This window comes from Pteronotus mesoamericanus, unplaced genomic scaffold, assembly GCF_021234165.1.
Source record: "Pteronotus mesoamericanus isolate MK-2021 breed Mesoamerican mustached bat unplaced genomic scaffold, CSHL_Meso_final contig_56, whole genome shotgun sequence".
Lineage (NCBI taxonomy): Eukaryota > Metazoa > Chordata > Mammalia > Chiroptera > Mormoopidae > Pteronotus > Pteronotus mesoamericanus.
This window is the reverse complement of record NW_026555201.1, coordinates 11,221,947-11,243,089: the sequence shown is the minus strand read 5'-3', so window position 1 is coordinate 11,243,089 and position 21,143 is coordinate 11,221,947. Positions and strand designations below refer to the sequence as shown.

At 41.7% G+C, this 21,143-nt stretch overlaps 1 protein-coding gene across 1 annotated transcript in view; it reads right to left on the bottom strand.

Annotated features, from left to right (window-relative positions):
- MYRFL (myelin regulatory factor like) overlaps positions 1–21,143 on the bottom strand; it is a 92,017-nt gene that overhangs the window by 50,813 nt on the left and 20,061 nt on the right. Inside the window, 10 exon segments of the mRNA XM_054580232.1 lie at positions 2,342–2,452; positions 3,635–3,711; positions 5,994–6,104; positions 6,106–6,190; positions 9,759–9,909; positions 16,050–16,140; positions 16,230–16,293; positions 16,975–17,036; positions 17,038–17,122; positions 17,220–17,315. Of these exon segments, the coding sequence (XP_054436207.1) occupies positions 2,342–2,452; positions 3,635–3,711; positions 5,994–6,104; positions 6,106–6,190; positions 9,759–9,909; positions 16,050–16,140; positions 16,230–16,293; positions 16,975–17,036; positions 17,038–17,122; positions 17,220–17,315 (933 nt within the window).

Sequence of the window (21,143 nt, the reverse complement as noted above, 5' to 3'; positions counted from 1 at the left end):
AAATAAAAATTCAGTGAATGACATGATGCCCAGTCTATACTGAGTAAATATTTCATGCTTTTTTTACTATTTATACTGAACATAAATTGTAGAAATTTTTCAACTTCTCAAAGTCATCATCATGAATTAAATTATCATATTGTTTTGGATATGAGGAGGTGCCAATTAACAGAATTTGGGTCACAGCATGTTAGAGGGGTCCATCTCAGATTGCTGCTGTGTGAACCTGCGCAGCAGCCAGAATATCGCTTTACTGGATCTGCCAGCAGGAAATGGAGGAACCTCAACACCAGGTAAATTATTCAAAGTATGCAGGTGACGAGCAGATGGCCCGACACAAGCATGAGCTGTACAGGACTCTGGTATCGCTCAGTTTATTCTGTCCTATGAGAAACCAGTAATAATAAACAACCTAGGTTTCTAGATTTTATTTCAAACTAGATTTGTTATTATATCAAAGCAACGCCAGATTACATCTGGTGAGGTGTCCCAGACCACCCTGAACCCTGCTGAGGGAGGGACGGGAAGCTCTGTCCTTGGCTCATGACCAGGGGAGAGAGCCTCACCTGCCACACTTTAGACCAGGCCTCACAAAACGCAGCCTGGGGCATGCCCGCTGGCAGGCACAGAGCCTGGCCGTCACCCTGGGACCTCTGAACACAGCGGGGTTCCACCACATTTCCATCATTGCTTCACCTCATTAAAACTTTGAGCCCCGGTTTAAGGATTTCCACTAATAGGTGGCATATAATTTTTAATTGACTAAAAGAATGACACAGAGGGCCCTTTGTTTCAGCACAGCTCAAGTCAAGCAAGAAGGACTCACTTCCCCAAATGGGCAGATCTTATCCCCAGGCCTAAGGTTAACGGCCATCCTGTGCAGGGTGAACGCTCATGTCCTCCCTGTGTCGCTTCAAAGCGCCATGACAACCATCCCCTCCCAGGGCTGCCTGGCCTGTGGTTACCTGTTCCCTCCTGCCCCGGGCATTCTCAGCAACGGCCAGCCTGGCCTCATGCAGCTGCAGCTGCAGCTGCCAACAGCTTTATGTTCATGTGGCTGCCAAGACTCTGTCCACAGCTGTGACCAGTCAGTCATTCGGCAAAATGTGATGAACCATGACCATGCGCTAGGCAGGGGCGCCGGGGCCCAGGGGCCCCTGGGGTCACCTACCACGTTAGGGCGTGGAAGGCCTTCCTGCCACTTACTCCGTCCTGCGGGCTTTGCGGTCAATGAGAACTGGATTGTACCCTGGCTCCATCACTTACCACCTGAGTGATCACAGATGAGTTTCTTACTCTCTTGTACCTCCCTTCCTCTGGGTGTAAAGAATATAATACAAATGTAAAACAATACAAAATGATGTCATATATAGAGAATTTAACTCAGTGCCTAAAATACAGTGTAAAAACCAGGGTTTCTCAACCACCTTTGTATGTATGATAAGGCCTTCTCTCCTCTGTATATAAAATAAATCAGTAATAGTAATAATTGTTGTTGTTATTATTATTATTATTGGCTATCATCTACCAAGTGTCCAATGTGTCAGGAATTGAGCTAAGGAGTTTATCTACATTATTTCATTTGCATCCCCAAAACAACCCTATTGGAGTAGAATAATGTTTTTGTCTCCATTTTACAGAATAGGAAAATGAGTCTCAGAGAGGTTAAGTTATGTGCTCAAGGTCACCTAGCTAGCAAATGGTAGTATCTATTCAAACTCAATTCTGTTCATCTCTAAAACCAGTGGTTCTCAAACATGAGCCTACCTCAGGGGCACCATGAGGGCTTATTAAAATACAAATTGCTGGGCTTCACCCCCAGCCTTTTTGATTCAGTAGGTCTTTGGTGAGGCCTGAGAACTTGTTTTTCTGGTAAGTGGTTAGGTTATACTACCTCTGATAATCCTGGAACCATACTATGAGAACCATAGGCCTAAATTATTAATGCAAATTTATTTTCTTTTTTTAATCAAGAAAGGCTATAGCAGAGCTGCAGGTTTCAGGGTATTCTAGCAGTGAGCAGCACAGAGGTTTGAGAAATGCAGCCAGCCTCTCCTCAGCCCTTGGAGGGAAAGAGACATAAATGCACGGAGACTCCAGAGAACCATGGAGGCAACCAAGGCGAGCAGGTTTGGGGCTGGGCAGGAGAGTAGGCACTGCAGGGGTGAGGATGGAAGAAGAAAGATGTCTGAGGGTGAGAGGTGTTAATGAACTGAATTGGAGAAGGGAGGGAAATGGCTGAGGGAGGCCTGGTTGGCAGGCCAGCAGAGGGGCCCGTGGAGGGCACTCCCCGGTCTTATGAAACACCAGCCATCCCCGGTAAACACAGCAACGCTGGTACCTCTGGCCCGGATTTGGTTTTCCCTTCTTTCTCACGTTATTTGCTGTGGTTTCACTGAAGTGTGGTCGGCCCAATGTTACTTTGGTGACTTGGTTGGCCAGTAAGTCAATTCTGAAACAAAAAGCAGAAATACCAAGAGACTATAAAAGAACATAGAGTATTTGAGCATATGTAAGCCACCTGAGATTCTCAGGCATGTTCAATTCCCAGTTCCTGTCTCACTGCAGAGGACAGTTTATTCCAGTCACTGATTTTTAATAAACCATCTGTAGCATGGCCAGGAACAGGGGCCAGGGAAGTCCACGGAATAACCCTTGAGCGGAAATGCTCATTCCGCAGGGGCTCAAGCCCAGAGTTTTTGACTCATAAGGGCTGTGTGCTCCCAAAACCACATATGGATTCTTTTACCTCCGCAATGAGAAGAAAAGATGTATTTCATTTGTGCTCCTGCTTCTATAGCACTCACTTTCTCACTGAAGCAACTGCTCTATGCTCCTCATGATTTTCTTCACATCTCCTTCATGTATTTGCCCTCTCCTGGTCTGGCTGTGGGAGGCTGCTTGCTCCTAAGGACAACCACACACAGCCTTCCGCACATGAGGGAGAGCCAGATGTACCAGGCATGTTGAGAGATGGGTTGGTACACGGAGCTCCTGCTTGTGCACCTGGCTGAGCTCCTGCCTGGTCCCAGCGAAGGAACCATCTTCTTCCCAGCCCAAATGGGATTGACTCAGGCTCTAAACACTAAATGTCTCAACAGTATCCCAGCCAAATCAGTTGTTGAAAAGCAAACCCCACTCCAAAGTGATTCTACAGAGGACTCTCTCTTTGGACCACCATATTGCTTTGGGTAATACCAATCCTGTATGCTTTCTATTTTGGAACCCATTAAGCAGTCTATCAACATAGCTTTAAAAGATAAGAAAAAAGAAACTGTAAGCACAGGATGGACCCAGACCCTTGAAGTTAATTCTATCAGCATAATGCTGATTTAAATGAAAAATTAAAAGATCTAACCATTATCTATCTCAAGGAATCAAAGCTGTTAGCAAGGTTGTCAGTACTAAATAGTTATAAAAATTAAAATGACTTAAAAATGGAGCTTTATATAAGGAATTTTTTGTAATTATTTCAATGCATTTTACCTACTTTATTTTTGTTGATAGCATGTGTTCATAAATTAACATATTATTATTTCGTTTCTACAGTAGGATTCATTTTAAATTAGCAAAATAAATTGGGCAATAGGTCTTCTTCCCAAAACATCCACAAAGAAATTAAGAAAAGAAGTTCTTAACAGGATTGAAAATCTTTTTGCTTCTATTTGCTTGGGGTTGTTCAATAGCAATTACTTGATTGGTGGCTTCTACCTGTGTAAAACAACACAAAGTAAAAAAAAAAATAATACACAATTAATAGAAATATTCATTAGTAAACAATGTTCAAGTACTTGAAAAGTTTTCCAAGGTATTAATCTATACACTGGGCCGGAGGGGCAAGTCACTGAAAAGACACATAAGACGATGGCTGGAACCTTAAAAGCAGTGTGCTATTGGTAAGAAAAGAAACAAGTGTCTGTAAAACTCTACAGTGAAAACACAAGACCACAGAATATTTCAAGTAAACAGTGAGTACAGGATGGACTAGTAGAAACATCAGCTGCAAAACAGAGGAGCAACATAGCTCAAAGAAGGCATGCATTCATGCATTCACTCATTCTATAAAAACTTGTTGAGCACCCATTATGCACCAGGCATTGCTCAAGGTGTTAGAGACGAGAATTGGACTAATTTAACAGAAATCCATGCCCTTGCAGAGCTTATATTCTAATATGAAACAAAAATCAATGATAATAAATAAATGACAGGAAATGGCATTTATTCAGTACTTGCCACAAACTCTTCTGACTATTCGTGGCTACTGGCAATGGCGTGGTGAGATCCGCCCCGCCATCTGTGGCTGTTCATTCGCACAGTAACGATCTTTCTGAAAAGCCACCGGGCAACCTCCATCAGGAGATTAATAATGTTCATATGTTTGATGTTTAAATTCCTCTGCTGGAATTTATCCTCATGCAAAGGTGGATATATATAAATATTTACTGCAGTTCTATTAACAAGAACAATGAATTCGAAATAAAACTAACAATAATACAGAACTTCATCAGGGAACCTCTATACAATAGAAATCTGTATCATCTTTGTAAACAATAGTTGATAGAGTCTTTAATATCATATTGTGTTATTTTTTACAATATATTAATAATATGAGATCAATGTTAACAACAAGAAAATAAGGAAAAAACAAGCTACCAAATGGTGTATTCCATTGAATGACTTTTTTTTCTCTTCTTCATATTTTTCTATTATGTTCCAAAATTTTTACAATAGAATTATTACTTCCAAAATCAGGAAAATGTAGGTTTTTATTTCTGTTTGTATTTGCTTTTATTTTGCTCTGTTTTGACTTGGTTTTGACACTGGTTTGGTTTGGTGTAAGAGCTCAGTTTGGAGGAAGAACAGCTGATATGTCCAGCAGTCCAGTCCCATTTTGGGAAGCTAAACCCAGATTAATGATCAGAATAAAATATGTGCATGATAGCTACTCTTTCCACTGAGACACTGAATTTGAGGTAATAATTTATTAGATGCTTATGGACCAATCAAAAGCCATCCTACCTGCATTTTACATTCAGCTCTTTCATTTATTATCTTGGATGAGTTGTGTAACATACTGAGCCTCAGTCTCTCCTCTCTGGTAAACTAGAAAAGAGGGGGCGTTGACTAGATTGGTGGTTCTTCGACTTTTTTAAGTCAGGGATCTCTTTGAGAATTTGGTGAAAACTTTGAATCCACTCCATATGAAAATGGATGAGCATCAAAAAGTACAAAACAATTAGTACTACATTTAGTAAAAGAAGTACAAGATTTATTCCCTGAGAACTGCAAAACTGCAGTTTGAAGTGGTATTTTGCCAGTTTCCGAGTCTAGGTTTAAGAAATTAACAGCTTCTGCCCTGAACAGTGTGGCTCAGTTGTTTGGGCATCATCCCACAAAGGGAAAGGTCACTGGTTTGATTCCTGGTCAGGGCACATGCCTGGGTTGTGGGTTCAGTCCCCGGTCAGGGCGCATACAAGAAGCAACTGGTCAATGTTTCTCTCTCACAGTGGTGTTTCTCTCCCTCTCCTCCTCCCTCCCTTCCCCTCTCTCTAAAAATAAATAAATAAAATCTATTAAAAAGAAAAGAAATGAGCTGCTTTTGTTCCCTATGTCCTGGAACATTTATTCTTAGAACCCATCTACCATGCTGTGAGGATGCACAAGCTATCCTACAGTATGGAGAAGAGTCACAACCGCCCAGCTATGGCCCCTTTGAGCTCCTGGCTGATGGCAGCATGAACTTGACAGACATATAAGTGAGCCTTCTTGCAAATTGGATCCAGCAAATTGGAGCTGCCCCAGCTGATGACTCCTGAACAAAGATATGAACTATCAGAGCAAAGCCCTAACCAAGTAGCAGATTTGTGACCCAAATAAATGATTGTTAGTATTTTATGGTACCGAGTTTTGGGGTAGTTTGTTATGTAGCAACAGACCACTGGAACACTTAATAAATGTTGGCTGGATTAAATGGAACTAAATAAAAGACTTACCTTAACCCCAAAAACTTTTAAGTAAAACATTTCTATTGCCTTTAGGCCCATTTGGGTTTTGACAAATTTTGGACTTCCACAAACTTGGATATGGATGGTTATCTGAAAATGTGTTCTTCCTTTGGCAACCAAAAGTTTCATCTGCCGGTGAAAAATTAAGTCCTTTGTCTGTGACAACTCGGTAGCCTATACTGGGTCTATGAAAAGAGGAATCAAAAAACCAGTTTTACAAATATTTTCTACACATTTTCTTTCATTTTCATGTTAACTGTATAAACACTTCAAGAAAATGTAGTGCAGAAAGTTCCTTTTGCTATATTTAATCAATCAGTTTTGTGAATTTTTACTGAGAGAATGAAAACAATATTTCAAAACACAGCTGGCTCCCTCACAGCTTTTTATCTTCTCACAAGGAAGGAGCACAGGTCTCGCTAAATGGAAGCATTGTTTCCTCAGGCCGACTTTTCCCTTTGTGCTTCCTGTACTTCTGCAATACTCTGACTCCACCATACAATAGAAAGGCACAGGCTAGAAGCTGGGAAGTCACTGCGTCACTCAGACTTGGGAAATCTTTGGAATAGAATTTATCTTTTTGCTCCTTTAAAAAAAGAAGTCTCTAAATTTTGTCAGCAATACCATACTCAAATAGTTACTCTGATGAATGCATATTCAGCCTGCCGGTGATCATGTGAATAAAGCAGACGGGTCAGAAATACCAGGAATAGCTTTACGCTAGATTGACCAGAGTCAGTCATACTGATGATTGAAAATTTGTTTTCTCCAGATAGAGGTCATTTCCTTTTTATTTGCCCAATCTGAATAACACCACAAACCTTCTGTGTTGGTTATTTCTGCAGAAAGCAATGCAATGGTGGTAGAGTGGCTAAAAAAAAAAATCAGACTCTTGTTTTACTTGTTTTAATCAAATCATCTGGAATCAAATCAAATGGAATGCTACGTGTTTAATTAAATGCTTAATTAATTAAACATTTTTACATGTGTGAATACTTTTAGATGTTAATAAAAATAAAACTTGTTCAATATGAAACATTTTCAAGGAGAGAAGAGAATATTAAAGTTGAAAACTCCTTTGGTGAGTTATTTTCATACATGTAGATATGTAACACGACTCTAAATTTATTGAGGCTTCTACATGTGGGGTTTTCCTCAGGAAAGAAGCTGCCTCCCAGGCGCGCAGGTGGACAAGGGCAGTGCCTCCTTCTGTGCTAGCTCTCTGCCGCCGTGTGGGTTTTCGCATCTCAGGATCTCAATTTGGAAGGCTGCCCATATAATGAACAACACAGAGTTTCTAAATTGTCCTCTAATGCCAGAGACAGAAAATATTAATGGGCCTCTTGGGTAAGTAGTGTTTGTGTTCTTTGCAAGTAAAGCACCTTCACAATGAATCAAGTCACTGGGTCATTGATTACCGTCAAATAGCCGATCAGTCAAATGCCCCACAATCATAGTACTTGCCAGCAGCAACAAGAAAATCCAATGAATGAAGAATTTGATAAAGACCACATGTCTTATGCCATCTGGGGGCTTTATATTGACTCAGGTTTCTAGAACTAATCTGCTAATTTGCTCATCTGCAGGCTAGACAGATTGAACTGTATAGATTTTACTACAGAGGGTAATAAGAACTGTCTTGGTTGAGAAAAAAAGGAAATACCTTTTTGTGCTCTTCCATGTTTCACTGTCAAAAACTCTGAAGAAAGCGGATAAGGCTGATATCTCAGATATGAGCATCAGCCTGAAATTTAAGGACAGCTGTAGCAGAAAGTGAACCAGCCAACAACGATTATACTGAAGATTAATCTGAACCTCAAACACAAATCTCTGGTTAAAGAAATCTATTTACCTATAAATAGAGTATGGGTAATCTATTCCTATAACCACCAGAGTGGGAATAGCAATTCTGTTTTTAATATCAAAAGTCAATTATAAAGTCAATTAAACTGGTTTTTCAAAAACTCTTTTTAACACAGGTATGAAATATCACTCAGGAAAAAAGAGATCTGATAAATTTTCGGTCCCCTAATATTAATTAGGTGATTCAGGGGAACGATATTTTTTATAACAATTTAGACATAAAAATCTAAGAAGACACAAGTAATTTTCTTTCTTAGTGGTGAAATCAAGAGAGCCTGAGTTCTAATCCAGACGAATATTGACTTTATTTATGCTTAAGAAAAGCATATATAGCAAGGACTCATGGACAAAACCAAAGGGGAAGAGCTGAGGGAGGGAAGGTGGGAGGGGGCAAGGGAAAGAGGTGGGGGGAAGGCAGAGACAAATGTATTTAAAAAGTAAATAAATTAATTTTTAAAAAAAATAAATAGGTAAATAAATAAACAAACAAACAAAAAAAGAAAAAAAAGAAAAGCATAAATGATGAAGTATGGCTTCAAAATACATCTTCCTCTATATCTTTGAGCTGATACCATTTGTGTTCTCTTTTTTTCCTAAACCAGTAAAGCATAGATAAACTATGCTTTTGATAAACTTTAGAAAATAATCTATTCAAGGAAGAAGAGAGATACCAGTTACATCAAAAGCTTGATTAACTCAGATGCATAGAGACCAGGAAGCATTAAAAGTATCAATCAAAATACTATGCATGTGGGTACCAGTTTCATACCTCGGTCCTTATGTTTAAGACAGCATATGGGACACTCCCCAAAAGATCACATGAAGGCTAAGACTCAAAACCAAGACCTATGGACTCTTCCTTTTTTTTTCCTAAGTGCTCAAAGCAGCAAAGATACAAAGCCATGACATTTCAATAATACAATTAACAATTTGCTTTTTTCTGCCTCTTATTAAACATACCAATTCCCAAGTCTGTTTACCTGCTTAGATTTTGTTTTAAGGAAAAGGTTTCCTTCCAGTTCATCTTACATAAAAGTCCTAGAAATAAGTTTCCTCTTAGGGAAGTTATATTTGAATTTAGAAAATACCATAAAGGCCCTCAAGTTTGTAGGTCAATGTTTTGCATTTCATATTGTACTTATTACTTGAAAGTTTTATTCTTTATCCACTAACACTTTCTAGTGTTTTAGGAAGGCATTTATAATCAATAAAAATTCTGGAAGGCTTAGATGGGTAAATTATATCCTAAGGAATAAAGGAAAGTCTTAAAGAATGTTGAAGAACAATAATGTGTAAGTCCACATTTGCTTCTTGAAACTATAATGTCATAAGAATAGGATGAAACTTACTCAGTTTAAGGATATTTTGTATGATTTGATTCCAGCCTCTGAATACAAAGCCACCACTGGCTGTGATTACTGCAGGGTATATTTAAAATGAACTTGACAATACTGACTGGCAGCATAGATGTTGAAGGAAGAAGGTGTCACCAGCTAAAAATTTATTGTGGCCCCCAAGGTGCATTTTCCGGAATTTTAAATTAACTGCAGGATTAAATATTGGTTATTTGAGAAATCTCCATTTTCCAGATTTTAGCTTAAACTGAGCGTGTGGTCTGAGGAAGATTCCCTCTCCCTCCATTGTTTAGGGGGTATATTGTAATGAGTCAGAATTACAAGTCTGGATTCCTGACAGCCAGAAACCCGCGTCCCAGCTAACCATGAGGTAGAATGCAAAACGTAAGGAGTAAGCCACACTTTCTCCTTGGCCCATCCCATTTGACCAGAGGTGGCATCAAAGCCCCACATCTTGGGTTTCATCTTGAGAGCTAGCACTACCTTTTCCCCCTCTCTCCCCAGCCCACCACCAGGGGTTCCTAGGGCCACTTACAGTTTTTAAAAATGACCATTTAATAACCTACACCAAGGAATATTTTGAAACAGCTGACACTTCAGAGCGGGAGAGCACTGGTCAGCAGGCATCACATTCTGCCCCTCCCTGTCATGGTCTTGCTTTTCGCTGCTGTGACTCCTACTTGTCACTTCAAAGAAATTGGTATGTTAGATCTTTCCCCCAGGGCTGCTCTCCCGAGACTCACAGACAGCTGCGCGGAGCTAAGGAATAGGCCATGTGGAAAGCAGAGTGACCGCGTGGGAAGCGACAAGAGTTGGGAAGCAGGAGGCACCTGGCCAGCTTGTTTCCTCACCTATAGAAGAGCAACTTGAGGTCAGTGATCTCCAAGGTGAGTACTTGTTGGAAATATTGCCCTTGGTATCTATCTTCCCTACTTCCTGCACAGCATCCCCGGTGACGTCCATGTTCCGCCTGAGGAGGGTAGAAGACCCAGCCAGGCTCCCGCCGTCCATGGACAGCATTCGCTATTTGCATCATTGTCACCGGGCCTAATCCAGTCCAAGCAGAGTGGGTCTCAGCATTAGTGGGAATGCAAGTTTAAAGATGCTGAGGCCTTTCCAAGAGTTTTGAACCTGCAAAATACATCCTCAAGACTGTGGGACATGAGGGAAAGCCTTTCTGGGAAGAAGGCAACACAGCAGGAGGTGCTATCGAGGAGGAAGGGACCCAAGCTTGATGGCGTGATTTGAGTTCAAGGATCCAGTCCTAAACTCTAGCATCACAAAAGCCAATAAACTCCCTGGTTTTGTTTTTGTTTTTTTGTTTATTTTATTTTATTTTATTTTTTTGCTTAAAGCAATTTAAGGTTATGGTTTTTGTCTTTTGTTTCTTTGTTTTTGTTAATTGTAATCAATACATTCTAGTTTGTTACAAGTCCCTTGTGGCACTAAGATTCTGTGCTCCAATTAGCTTTTTGAACTTAGATGAGTTATTTATTCACTTAGTGTCGTATTTCCCTCAACTGCAAAACTAATTAAAACGGGTGTCCTGCCCAACTTGCAACATTACACAAGCAGAGAGAACGACAGAGATGGCACTTCCAGAAGCTGATACCAAGATACAGTGACAGAAAATATCTTGTTAACATGTAATGTTAACTATGTGCAGTTGCTACTTTTGTATATCAAAAAGGGTTAAATAACAGCAATTTGACACGGGCAAGCTACCATTTTTTGCATAATCCATGCACATTGTCTTAATTTCAGTATGTCTCCAAACTGTATGATTCAATCGCAGAAATTTTTTATGTAAATTCGATTGGTACATTTGTTGTTTCCCTTTTCCTTTAACTCCCCCACCAGTACTCACGCCTGACGTAAGGAGTAAAGGGGAAGTAGTGGTTGTTCCTGAGGTCAGGTGCAGGCTGTAAGAACAACGCACAAATATGACATTAGCTCCTACACTCTGAGTGTGCGCTTAGCCCACAGCTTGGAAAATGCAGTGGTGGCTGGGCTTTCGTTCACTCATCTTACCTTCTTTATACTTTTCTTGAGGACTTCCTGAAATAAATAACAGAGCTGCTTTAGGTTTTTTTGATCCCAAATGCCACATAAAATGTGTTTTACTTGGGGTATCACTATTACATGTCACCTAAGCAATGCATCTATTTGCGGTGGGGGCGGGGAGCGGTATAAATATGGATTTGGGAACAATTTCTCAAAATCCTAGAAAACTTTTTTCCCACCTATAAATAAGGAGGTCAGCAATGCAAGGAACTCATTGTGCCCTCACTCCTCCAAAAGATACCTGGTCTTAAGTATTTTCCAAACAACAAAACTTTCTATCATTCTCCTGTTCACATCAAATTCAGAGAAAGTGATAAACTAGTTCCTCCATCTTTCTTTCCTCTCTCCTCCATTGAAGAGAGGATAAAGGAAGTTTGAGAGCTTAAAATTTGGAAGTGAGTTTCTATCACAACTCTACATTTAATGGCTATACAACTTAGGGAAATGGGTTAAGGACTCTGGGCTTCAGTTTCTGCATCTGTAAAATGGGAGTATCAATAGGACACCACCCAGGGTTGTTAAAGGGATTCAGTGAGTAATGTTTGTAAGTTCTAAGCACAGCATCTGTCACCAGTGAGAATTTAAACAATGGTGTCATCATCACGCTACTCGTTTCAGCTCAGGCGACTCAGTTATTCCCAGGAAGCCTTGGCAAATACTTCTGGCCTTGGCTTCTGCGGTAATGCTCTCTGATGTGAGTGAATTGCAGCTAACTCAGGCCCTTCTCCACTCACGCACAGTGGCAAGGGCAAGGTGCCAGGGGAGGCAGTCAAAGGCCAGCTCCACTCCTCCAGGTGCGGGCTGGGAGGGGGGCAGTGGGCAGGCGGCATTGTCCTCAGGGATAATGGCATCTTCCGCCCTTTCTCATCATAGCAGCAAGAGTGTCGAGGTGGCCACTCCAACAGGACTGACAGCTGTGGCTTCTCCGGGAGCTGGCTATCAGCTGGCGAACCCCGGGGATGGGGATCTGGGACCACAAGCTCACACCAAAATTCCTAGGACAAGCCAGAGCCTGTTCAGGGACTTATTAATACTACTAATAATATCTACTATTCCTGTGTGCTTTCTGAACCTCAGGCACTGTCCCAGACATCTGACAGTTTCTTATCAACTCATTAACTCATCTCCAAGGTTAAGATTTCTTTTTTAATAGGCTTTCTTTATTGACATATAGTATACAGGATGAAAGCACACCGATCATTGGTACACAATTTGATACTTTTTTATAAAATGAATTATACCAAGTAACTGCGACCATCAAGAAACAGGACAGTCCAGCATTCTAGAAGAGACCCTCCTGCCCTCTTTTCATATCTACTTTCTTCTGCCCAAGAATAATCACTATTCTGAAATCTGACACCATAGAGAATTTTGTAGAAACAGAATACTATTATAGGTACTCTTAAGTGTTGATTTCTTGTGCCCAACATTATCTTTATGAGACTTACTTACTGTTGCAAATGGCAGTTGTTTGTTCATTTTCATTACTGTATAGTACTCCACTGTATGAATATACCACAACTTATCCGGCCCTTGATGGTCCTTTGGGCTACTTTCAGTTCGTGGTTACTATGAGTAATGCCGCCATGAATGCCGTTGTGTGTATGTTTCAGTGGGCACGTGTACACGTTTCTGTTGGGTATCTTCCCAGGAGTGGAATCACTGGGTCAGAGGCTCTGCTTTAGTAGAGGCAGCCAAACAGATTTAGAAAGTGGGCATGAGGAAGGGATTCTTAACCTCATTCAACAAAGGTGGATATGGGTTCAGAGACCTGACATACCTTGCTTAATGTCACAGCTGTTCAGTGGAAGAGATGGGACCCACGCCTTTTTCTTCCATTCAGGCCACACTGAGGATTTCTTGGGAACATGTAACGGAACGGAGAGGCAGCAAGGTGGAGGCAGCAGGCTGCCCAAGCCCCAGTCTTTTGGAGAAAGCTCATAGCTTGAGTTTGAATGTCTTTCAAAATATTTTCTTATGCATTCCTTTTTTAAAAATCTTGGAAATGAGTGAAGTGGAACTTACGATTCCTATTTGATAATCCAGAAGAATGAGGCTTTGGAAGTTCCCTGTTGCTGGAGAGATGAGACAGAGTCTTCTGACTCTAGAAATTGTGAGTTCAGCCACTGCACTTCTGACTGGGGGCAAAGGTCACAACTTTGGAGGTGACAAACCCTTTTATATTTGAGGAGCAAAGCTTATGAGGCCATGAACCCATTTATATTTGGGGTTCGGATTAGGTGGGACCAGGAATCCTCTTATATTTGGGATCCAGACCTTGTGGGGTTGGAACCAGCTAATAGGAACCCGCTCACCAGCTGCCTCCTCTCAGAGCAAGATTTTACTTCTGGTCACAGCAACCCAATAATTCTACATTGTGAGCCCTGTAAACGGAGATCTTGGAACCCCTGGTCAAAGTGAACTGCTTGGGACAAGGTCACCAAAAAAAGCCTTGTTGAATGATTTAGAACATCATCTATCACCCTACCCAGGTGGCTCAGTTGGTTGGGCACCGTCCCGTAAACTGAAAGGTCACAGATTCAATTCCTGGTCAGGGCACACACCTGCCTTGCTGGTTCAGCCCTGGTCTGGGCGTGTACATGAGGCAACTAATAACTGTCTCTCTCTCACACCGATGTTACTCTTGCTCTCTTTCCCTCCCTCCCCACCACCCCCGCCAAATCAATAAGAATGTCCTCAGGTGCGGATAAAAAAAGAACAAACATTATTTCCCATCAAAAATCCTGCCTATGAGACTAGCACAACCTCATCCTTCCTCTGCCCATGTGCCGTTTCCAAGGACCTTCGTAAAATCCCTGTGCCTCTGCAACATCAAATCTGAGCTGTCTACTAGAAAACTCCTGCTGCAATGAAAACATGGCACTTGGATTAACTGAATTTTGCCTTTTTTTTTTTTGACCATTATTTTTTTGCCCATCTGCTCATTATTATTCTAGAACCATTGTCTGAAGCCAAATATCTTTAGCCAGCTTTTCAATGACCTTTGAATAGGTGTTCAACAAGGGATTTGAGGTTTCCTATCTGGTGGGACATTTCAGTTAGTCCCCCATGGCTATTCTCTGGAGATGGTGCAAAATCAGTGCCCTTGGCAGGGACAGGCAGCAGAAAAGCAGCACAGGATGGAGCTTAGCTCTGAAATGACCAGGATGATTTGAGCAGCATTCTGGTTAGATGAGGAAACTCTTGGAAGGTTTGGGTGGCTTGCCTGGTACCCTCAGTGAGCTAGTGCATCTGTGGAAGAGCGAACAGATGGTTCTCTCATCTGGCTAGGAATTTACTCATCCTTTTGTGTTTGAGAATCCTATCAAAGCTGCAGGCTGGATGCTAGGATCCCTGCCGAAATTAAAGTAACCTTTTGCAGGAGGGTAGATGGGGAGCGCTATATTATCTGGACAGGGGCCTTTATTTTGCATTTTGCGTTTCTAGGGTTGAATAATTAAAATCATGCAACTGCTGAGTATGGTGGATCTATGCAAAAGAAAAGAAGACAGTCAGAGGTTTGGTTTATACAAGAGCCGGGTGTCTCGCACAGCACTCCCAGGAGGTGGCGAAGTGAAGGAACTGAGCTGGGAGGGTGAACCATCATCCACTGAAGGACCCCCAGAGCCCATGCTGGAGCTGAGGCCAGATGTCCCTGAAAGGACCAGCTCTTATGTCACTGTGAGAGGCAAAAGCAGGAACATAAGCCGGAGAGAAAGCCACACGTATCTCCTTTCAGGGCAGGATAAACCTCTGGAGTTTGGGGTCAACAGTGGGAGAGGGAGCCCCAAGAGGGAAATCTTGGACTTCTTGCCAAGCTGATGCATGCAAATGAGAGATGTGACTTGCTACCCTGAATTGGGGGCACTATTCACATTGCCTACATTTGATTATTTACAGTGGCTAATAGAATTGGTGCGTAGTATTATCCTTTTCCCTAGTAAGCACCACAGCATTTACTCTGAAAATTTTGAAGTTCAAGCCTCCAGGCTCAAAAACCTCAATTTTTCTTAACTTGATCGGGTCTCTAAGCTCAAAATATAGTGTGTCACATGTTACATAAGACAAAGAACAAGGCAGGCTGACCACTTGGGCATCGATGGTTCTGCTAAAAGACTTCTAAAATGATGTTACAAAATTTTGATGACCTAGCGGGAACCTGCTAATTTGAAGTGAGTGCTAGGGAAGCTAAACTCTACCTTCCTGCTCCACTGGAGAAATCCTCTGAAGCCTTGCTTCTCAGAGTACCTCCCACAAGACAGCAGCTCCCACCCCCCGGGGCTTTGTGCTATAGACAGGATCTCAGACCCCACTCCAGGCTTAGTGAGTCAGAATCTGCGTTTTACCACGTCCCCGCGTTCTTTGTGTGTACACTGCAGTGGAGAAGGGCGGCCCTGAGCCAAGCGGGGAGCACACCAGGCTCTGGAAGGTGCTGCCGTCGTGCAGCTTCCCCAGGCCGGGAGTCTGGGGCCTCTGAGACACGTTGCCCTTGAAATGGAAAGGGCTGGTGTTCATCCCCAGCAGGGAGAGGATGGCATCTCTATCTGGGAGCTCCTGTATGACCCCGCCTAGGACTGCAAGAAACATTATGTCAAGAGGGAAGAAATAACCTCCTAGGGCCTATCACTGCCCTTCTATGAGAGAGAAAATAATTTCTAGGGCTGCTTCAGGGCTAGTAATTTAAAAAACAAACAAACAAACAAACAAACAAAAAACACCCACCCTGACTGGGCAAGAAGCAATAGGCCCTGCATTGGCTCACTCGGTCTGGTGTCCTAGACCAAAGCATGACAGTCCCCGGGGTCCTCCAGTGCCTGAGAACACTTTCTCTTTTGGTTGGTGGCTGTGGGGCTCTAAAATCAAGAAACCAAAATGAAGACCAGGGTCCTTCTTTGCTCTTCATGATAAATAAAATAACAGTAAATAAAATTTAATGTCCCACATCTCTGCTGTCTGCCTTCTTAAGTCTAATTCTAATGAGTTGTGGCTCCTGAGGGCTTCGTAGTCTGCAAAGCCAGGTCTGTGCATGCAGTGGACAAAGCAAGCCCCTGTTCCATGAGCCCTACTGGTCTCAAATTTCATTTTCTTCCACCCAATGGCCCTGGGATTCACCTACTCGAAAAATAAACTGTCACAGGCAAAGGACTCATTGAGACCAAGAAGATGCAGACTCATAATACAGGTATATATTTTACACCTGAAAAAAAAACTTTTTTTGCATGGAATTTTACCACAGTTTTTGACGGCCTTTACTCTTTTTGCCATCTTCTAACTCCAAAAGGAGGAATGAAAGGAGGGGAAGGGGAAAGGAATAAAAGAGAAGAAAGGAATATTAGTGAAAACTCAATTGACATATCTTTCTGAGAGCTCATTCACAAATTCCCTTGAGTACTCTAGCTGAGGCTGCACATAGAAGCAGGGCTATCTCCGTCACCCAGAGTTTCCCTGTATATTTCTGACACTTTAGCTTTTCACTGAATGAGGAGCACCTCGGGTTTAGTGGGTTTTTAATTAAAGCGAGTCTGAAGCCAAGAGCCCTGGGCCTGGCCCTCTCTCATACGTGTCTCAACACTGCCATCTCCTGGAGAGGATGCCACTCTTCACTTTCCACTGGCCTGCCCGGGGTTGGCGGCTCTGAGGTCTTTTCAAAAAACCCAAACAACTAAATAAATCATCTTGCTCCTTACCCAGGGTTGAGGCACAGAGGCTGCTGATGATAAGAACAACTTAACCCCAGATGGGAGGGAGGGCACGGACTGGTCCTGGGCGGTCGCGGTATGACGGGTGTTTGGGTGGCAGTTGTGAGAGCCGCTGTGGATAAGGCCGCAGTCTCTCCTGTCGGGACACAGCGTGGGGTGCTCAGGCAGTGTCGCGAGAGTGGCAGCCGAGTGGTGGACACGAGGGGGAGTCCTCGGAGTCCCGCAGCATGCACCTGGGAGAAACGCACAGCTGAAAGGGCTTCTCTTTCTCACCACCAGGGTTGATGAAGGCGCGCTTGCGCGGCAGGGGGAGGGCACTCACCTCGGGCCTGCGGAGGCGAGCAGGAGTCTAATGGAGAGGAGGGTGGGGGTACCTGGGAGGTGGCGCGTCCTGAGGGTTAGAGACATGTGTTGCTCTTTTGTCGTAACCTATTCCATTATCATCTTTTTTTTTTTTTTTTTTTTTTTGGTCACAAACAGGAGGCGGTCCTCAGTGTACAGCACCCCCAGGGATGGTTCCACGTGCTCCAGGGACCAAAGCCCACCAGACCATGTCCAGTGCCCTGTGTTAAATGAATGGGCTTTGAGTTAGACAGACCTGGGTTTGAGTTCCAGCTCTTCCACTTCCTAGCTGTGTGTCCATAAGTAAGTTCTTAGCCTTTGGTTTCTTGACTTACAAAATGGGAATAATCGTTCTGCTCTCCTCATGGCAATGTCATGAGATTTAATGAAATAATGTGTATAAATCCATAGAATAATGCCCCAAGAATAGAGAGTGCTCAGTAAACTTTAACATTATTGTTGCTTTTTACATTCTCAAAGTACTTATACCAGAGTGATGCTTGGGCATACTGTCTGGGCTAAGACAATGTAAAATAGCACGACTAAAGCAAGGGTTTTCCTTCTCTGCTCTGGAAGATCCCAAAGTTCTTGGAATGGGCTCAGGGGTTTTATAAAGGAAATTTTTTAATGCCTGGGGGGAAAATCATAACATTTTTCTGTTTTATGTCTTGAGAAGCAAGTAAAATTTCATTTTAAAAAATGAGTACCAGCACTAACAAAGTGTGAAAACTTCTGTTCCATAAAATCTGCAAGTCCCTTATGGCTCAGAAACTCCGTGATTCTAAGTCATGTATAAACACCACTACCTTCCATTTGATCCTCTTGCTGGAAAGTAAGCTGCCACATTTTTCTTGGTCTATTAAGATTTCAACCTTGTACAATAAAGGGAAAAGTCTGTTTCTATTATTAACCAGGAAAGTTATGTTTTCTCAAATTTGTCCTTTATCATTTATTCACTTCTTATTAACAAGGGAAGCACACATTTATAGTTCCCCGAAAACCCCACTCAAATGAAAGTAAAGGAATAAAGAAGCACAAATGAAAGTAAAGGAATAAAGAAGACGGGTGTAGAGGGTATGAGTAGAGGCCACGCCGGCCGCACTTCAATGGCATAGGTGCGGACAGAAGTGGTGTGGGTGGTGACTGAATCAGCAGGATGGAAAAAGCAAAAACAAGACATCCTGGGGTTGGCGGAGGGGACGTAGGAGCCCACAGGAAGTTTTCCAATTCAAATACAGCCCGAGAGACGCCCAAGACATTAGAATTGGCGGGAGCCTCTGAATCCAAGTGTAAGATGGGACTGAAAATGAAAGGACTGACTGAAAGTTAGATGAAGGAACAGCTGGACCCTTAGATCAGCTCCCCCAACCCGTACAGCTGGGCAGCTGCCTCCATGACCCGAACAGAAGCTGAGAAAGCTTACTTTCTGGAGAAATGAATCCAAAGAGACTGTGGAGCTACTGGGCTGAAAATTGAAAAATTAGTTAAAACTCCAAATGCTGAACTGTGAGACCTTTCTTCAACTTGACTTTGTGGGCATCCAAGCGGACTTCCCATAATAAGAAATTGGAAGGTTGTTCCCTAGAAAAATTGTATGTCATAAGGAGGGGGAAAATGATATTCTGAAGTCGCCCAAGAAAATAGCCAGTCCCTGCCTGATTACTCTACAATGAAGTTCATCCTTCGAGAAGGAGGGCTTGCATCCAGAATATCTGAAGAGCAAACAATGAAGGAAGAGACATTTTTGCAAAACCTTTAATATTAAAGGCAGAGAACAACTAGATAAATTAAGAGTGCAAAAGAATCACAGAAAGCTCTTCTTCTGATATGACTGGTAAGCTGCTATCAGACCTGACCCTCCCACAGATAAAAACTATGAACTCTGGGGAAAAAATTTAATCTATCCCAAAACAATAGAAGAAAACAAAAGCCAGAAGATTCAGAAGGCACGCTGAAACTTGGACAAAGGTAATAGCATAAGGTGAATTACCTTTTCGCAGCTCTTAGCCTTTGGGCTGGTTCAAGTCAGAACCACAAAAGAGCTAAAATGCCCATATAAACCTACAGTACTTCTGGCCTAATGAACAAGAGAACAGAGTTTGGGGTAAACACAGCCGCTGAAAGTAACAGGGTAAAAGGGAAATCTTGGAAAAGAGAGATTTACAGAGAAGAAATCTAGATTCGATGGGTAAATTCTGCCCAAGTATCTGGCTAACTCCTGAACCATCCATGTGTGGGGCTACCTGCACACAGCCCAACCAAAGAAAAAAAGGACTGAATTGAAATTTGAGCTACTACCCAAGAGAGAGAGTTTTAAATTGAGTCTAAGAAAAGTATTGCCTGGTAAAACAAAAATATATATACTCTTCAGAGAAATAGAAAAGAATCTAGATATTCACAATGTCCAGGATACAGCTGAGAATTCCTCAGTGACTCAGTAGGAATAAGCATCTTTTGGTTACCAGATCTAAGTTGAAGAATAAACTGAGAAAACAATTCCTCAAGGATTGTTACCATAAATATACAATTAATTATTACAACAACAACCAAAAGAAAATTACTCAGTAAAGAAACAGGAAAATGTAGCCCAGCCTCAAGGAAAGAATGATCAATGGACACCAATTCAGAGATGATCCAAATACCAGCAAGCAAGGCTTTTTAAGCAGCTATTGTAACTTAGCTTAACGGAGTAAAAGAAAATGTGTTTGTAAAAAATTTTTAAAAATACAAAATCTCAGCAAACATATCAAAACTATAAAAAAGAACTAAACGGAAATTCTAGAACTGAAGACAATTTTAGATATGAAAATAAGAATTTAATTACTAGGTGGCATAACAGAAAAACTTGAAAATACATCAAAAAATATCATCCAATCTAAAGAAGAGACAAAAAAAATTAATTAAAAAAAATAAGGAGAGAAAAAAAGGAACTTGTGGGGAGAGTAGAGTAGAAAAATAAAGATATAATGCCCAAAAACTTTCCAAGTTTGGTAAAACACATCGATTTATAGGTTCAAGAAGCTCAGCATATCTTAAGCAAAGTAAATATAAAGAAAAACACATGTAAGTCATCATAAGCACATAGCCATAAACCAAAAATAAAGAAAAATTCGCAAAAAGTAGCCACAGAAAAACAACATATTACATTTAGAGTAACAGTGATTCAAATGATCAGTGACTTATCAAAATTTCCAGAGTCAATAAGAAAGTCCAACAAGATCTTTAAAGTGCTAGAGAAAATAAAAACTGACAATCTAGAACTTTATACCCAATGAAAATATCCTTCAAGAATGAAAGCATATTAAAGACACTTTTAGTTAAAAAATTTTTAAGTGAATCCATGAACAGATATGCACAATAAAAAAATGACAAAAACATGATTCAGGCTAAAGAAAAATGATAGATGAAGACTTCCAGCCAAGGTGGAGACATAGGTAGATGGGCTTTGCCTCCTTGCTCAACCATAGAAAAAATTACAACTAGGTCTCAAAACAAATAACACTCAGAACCGTCATAAAACTGAGCCATATAGAAGCCTGACAACCAAGGATTTATGGAAGCCACATTCATCTACCCAGGTATGAGGGGCAGAGATGCAGAAATGGGGCAACAAGGCAAGGAGACATGGTGTGGTGTGGGAGGGGGTGGCAATGGTAGTGGTGGAATGGGTGGTCCCACATTCACATGTGGTGGATAAAAATTGGAAGGGATACCTTGGAAGCAAGCGATCCCAGCGCCAGGTCAGACCACACAGGCCAGGGTTCTAGCACCAGGAAGATAAATCCCTAGAACTTCTGGCTATAAAAACCAGTTGG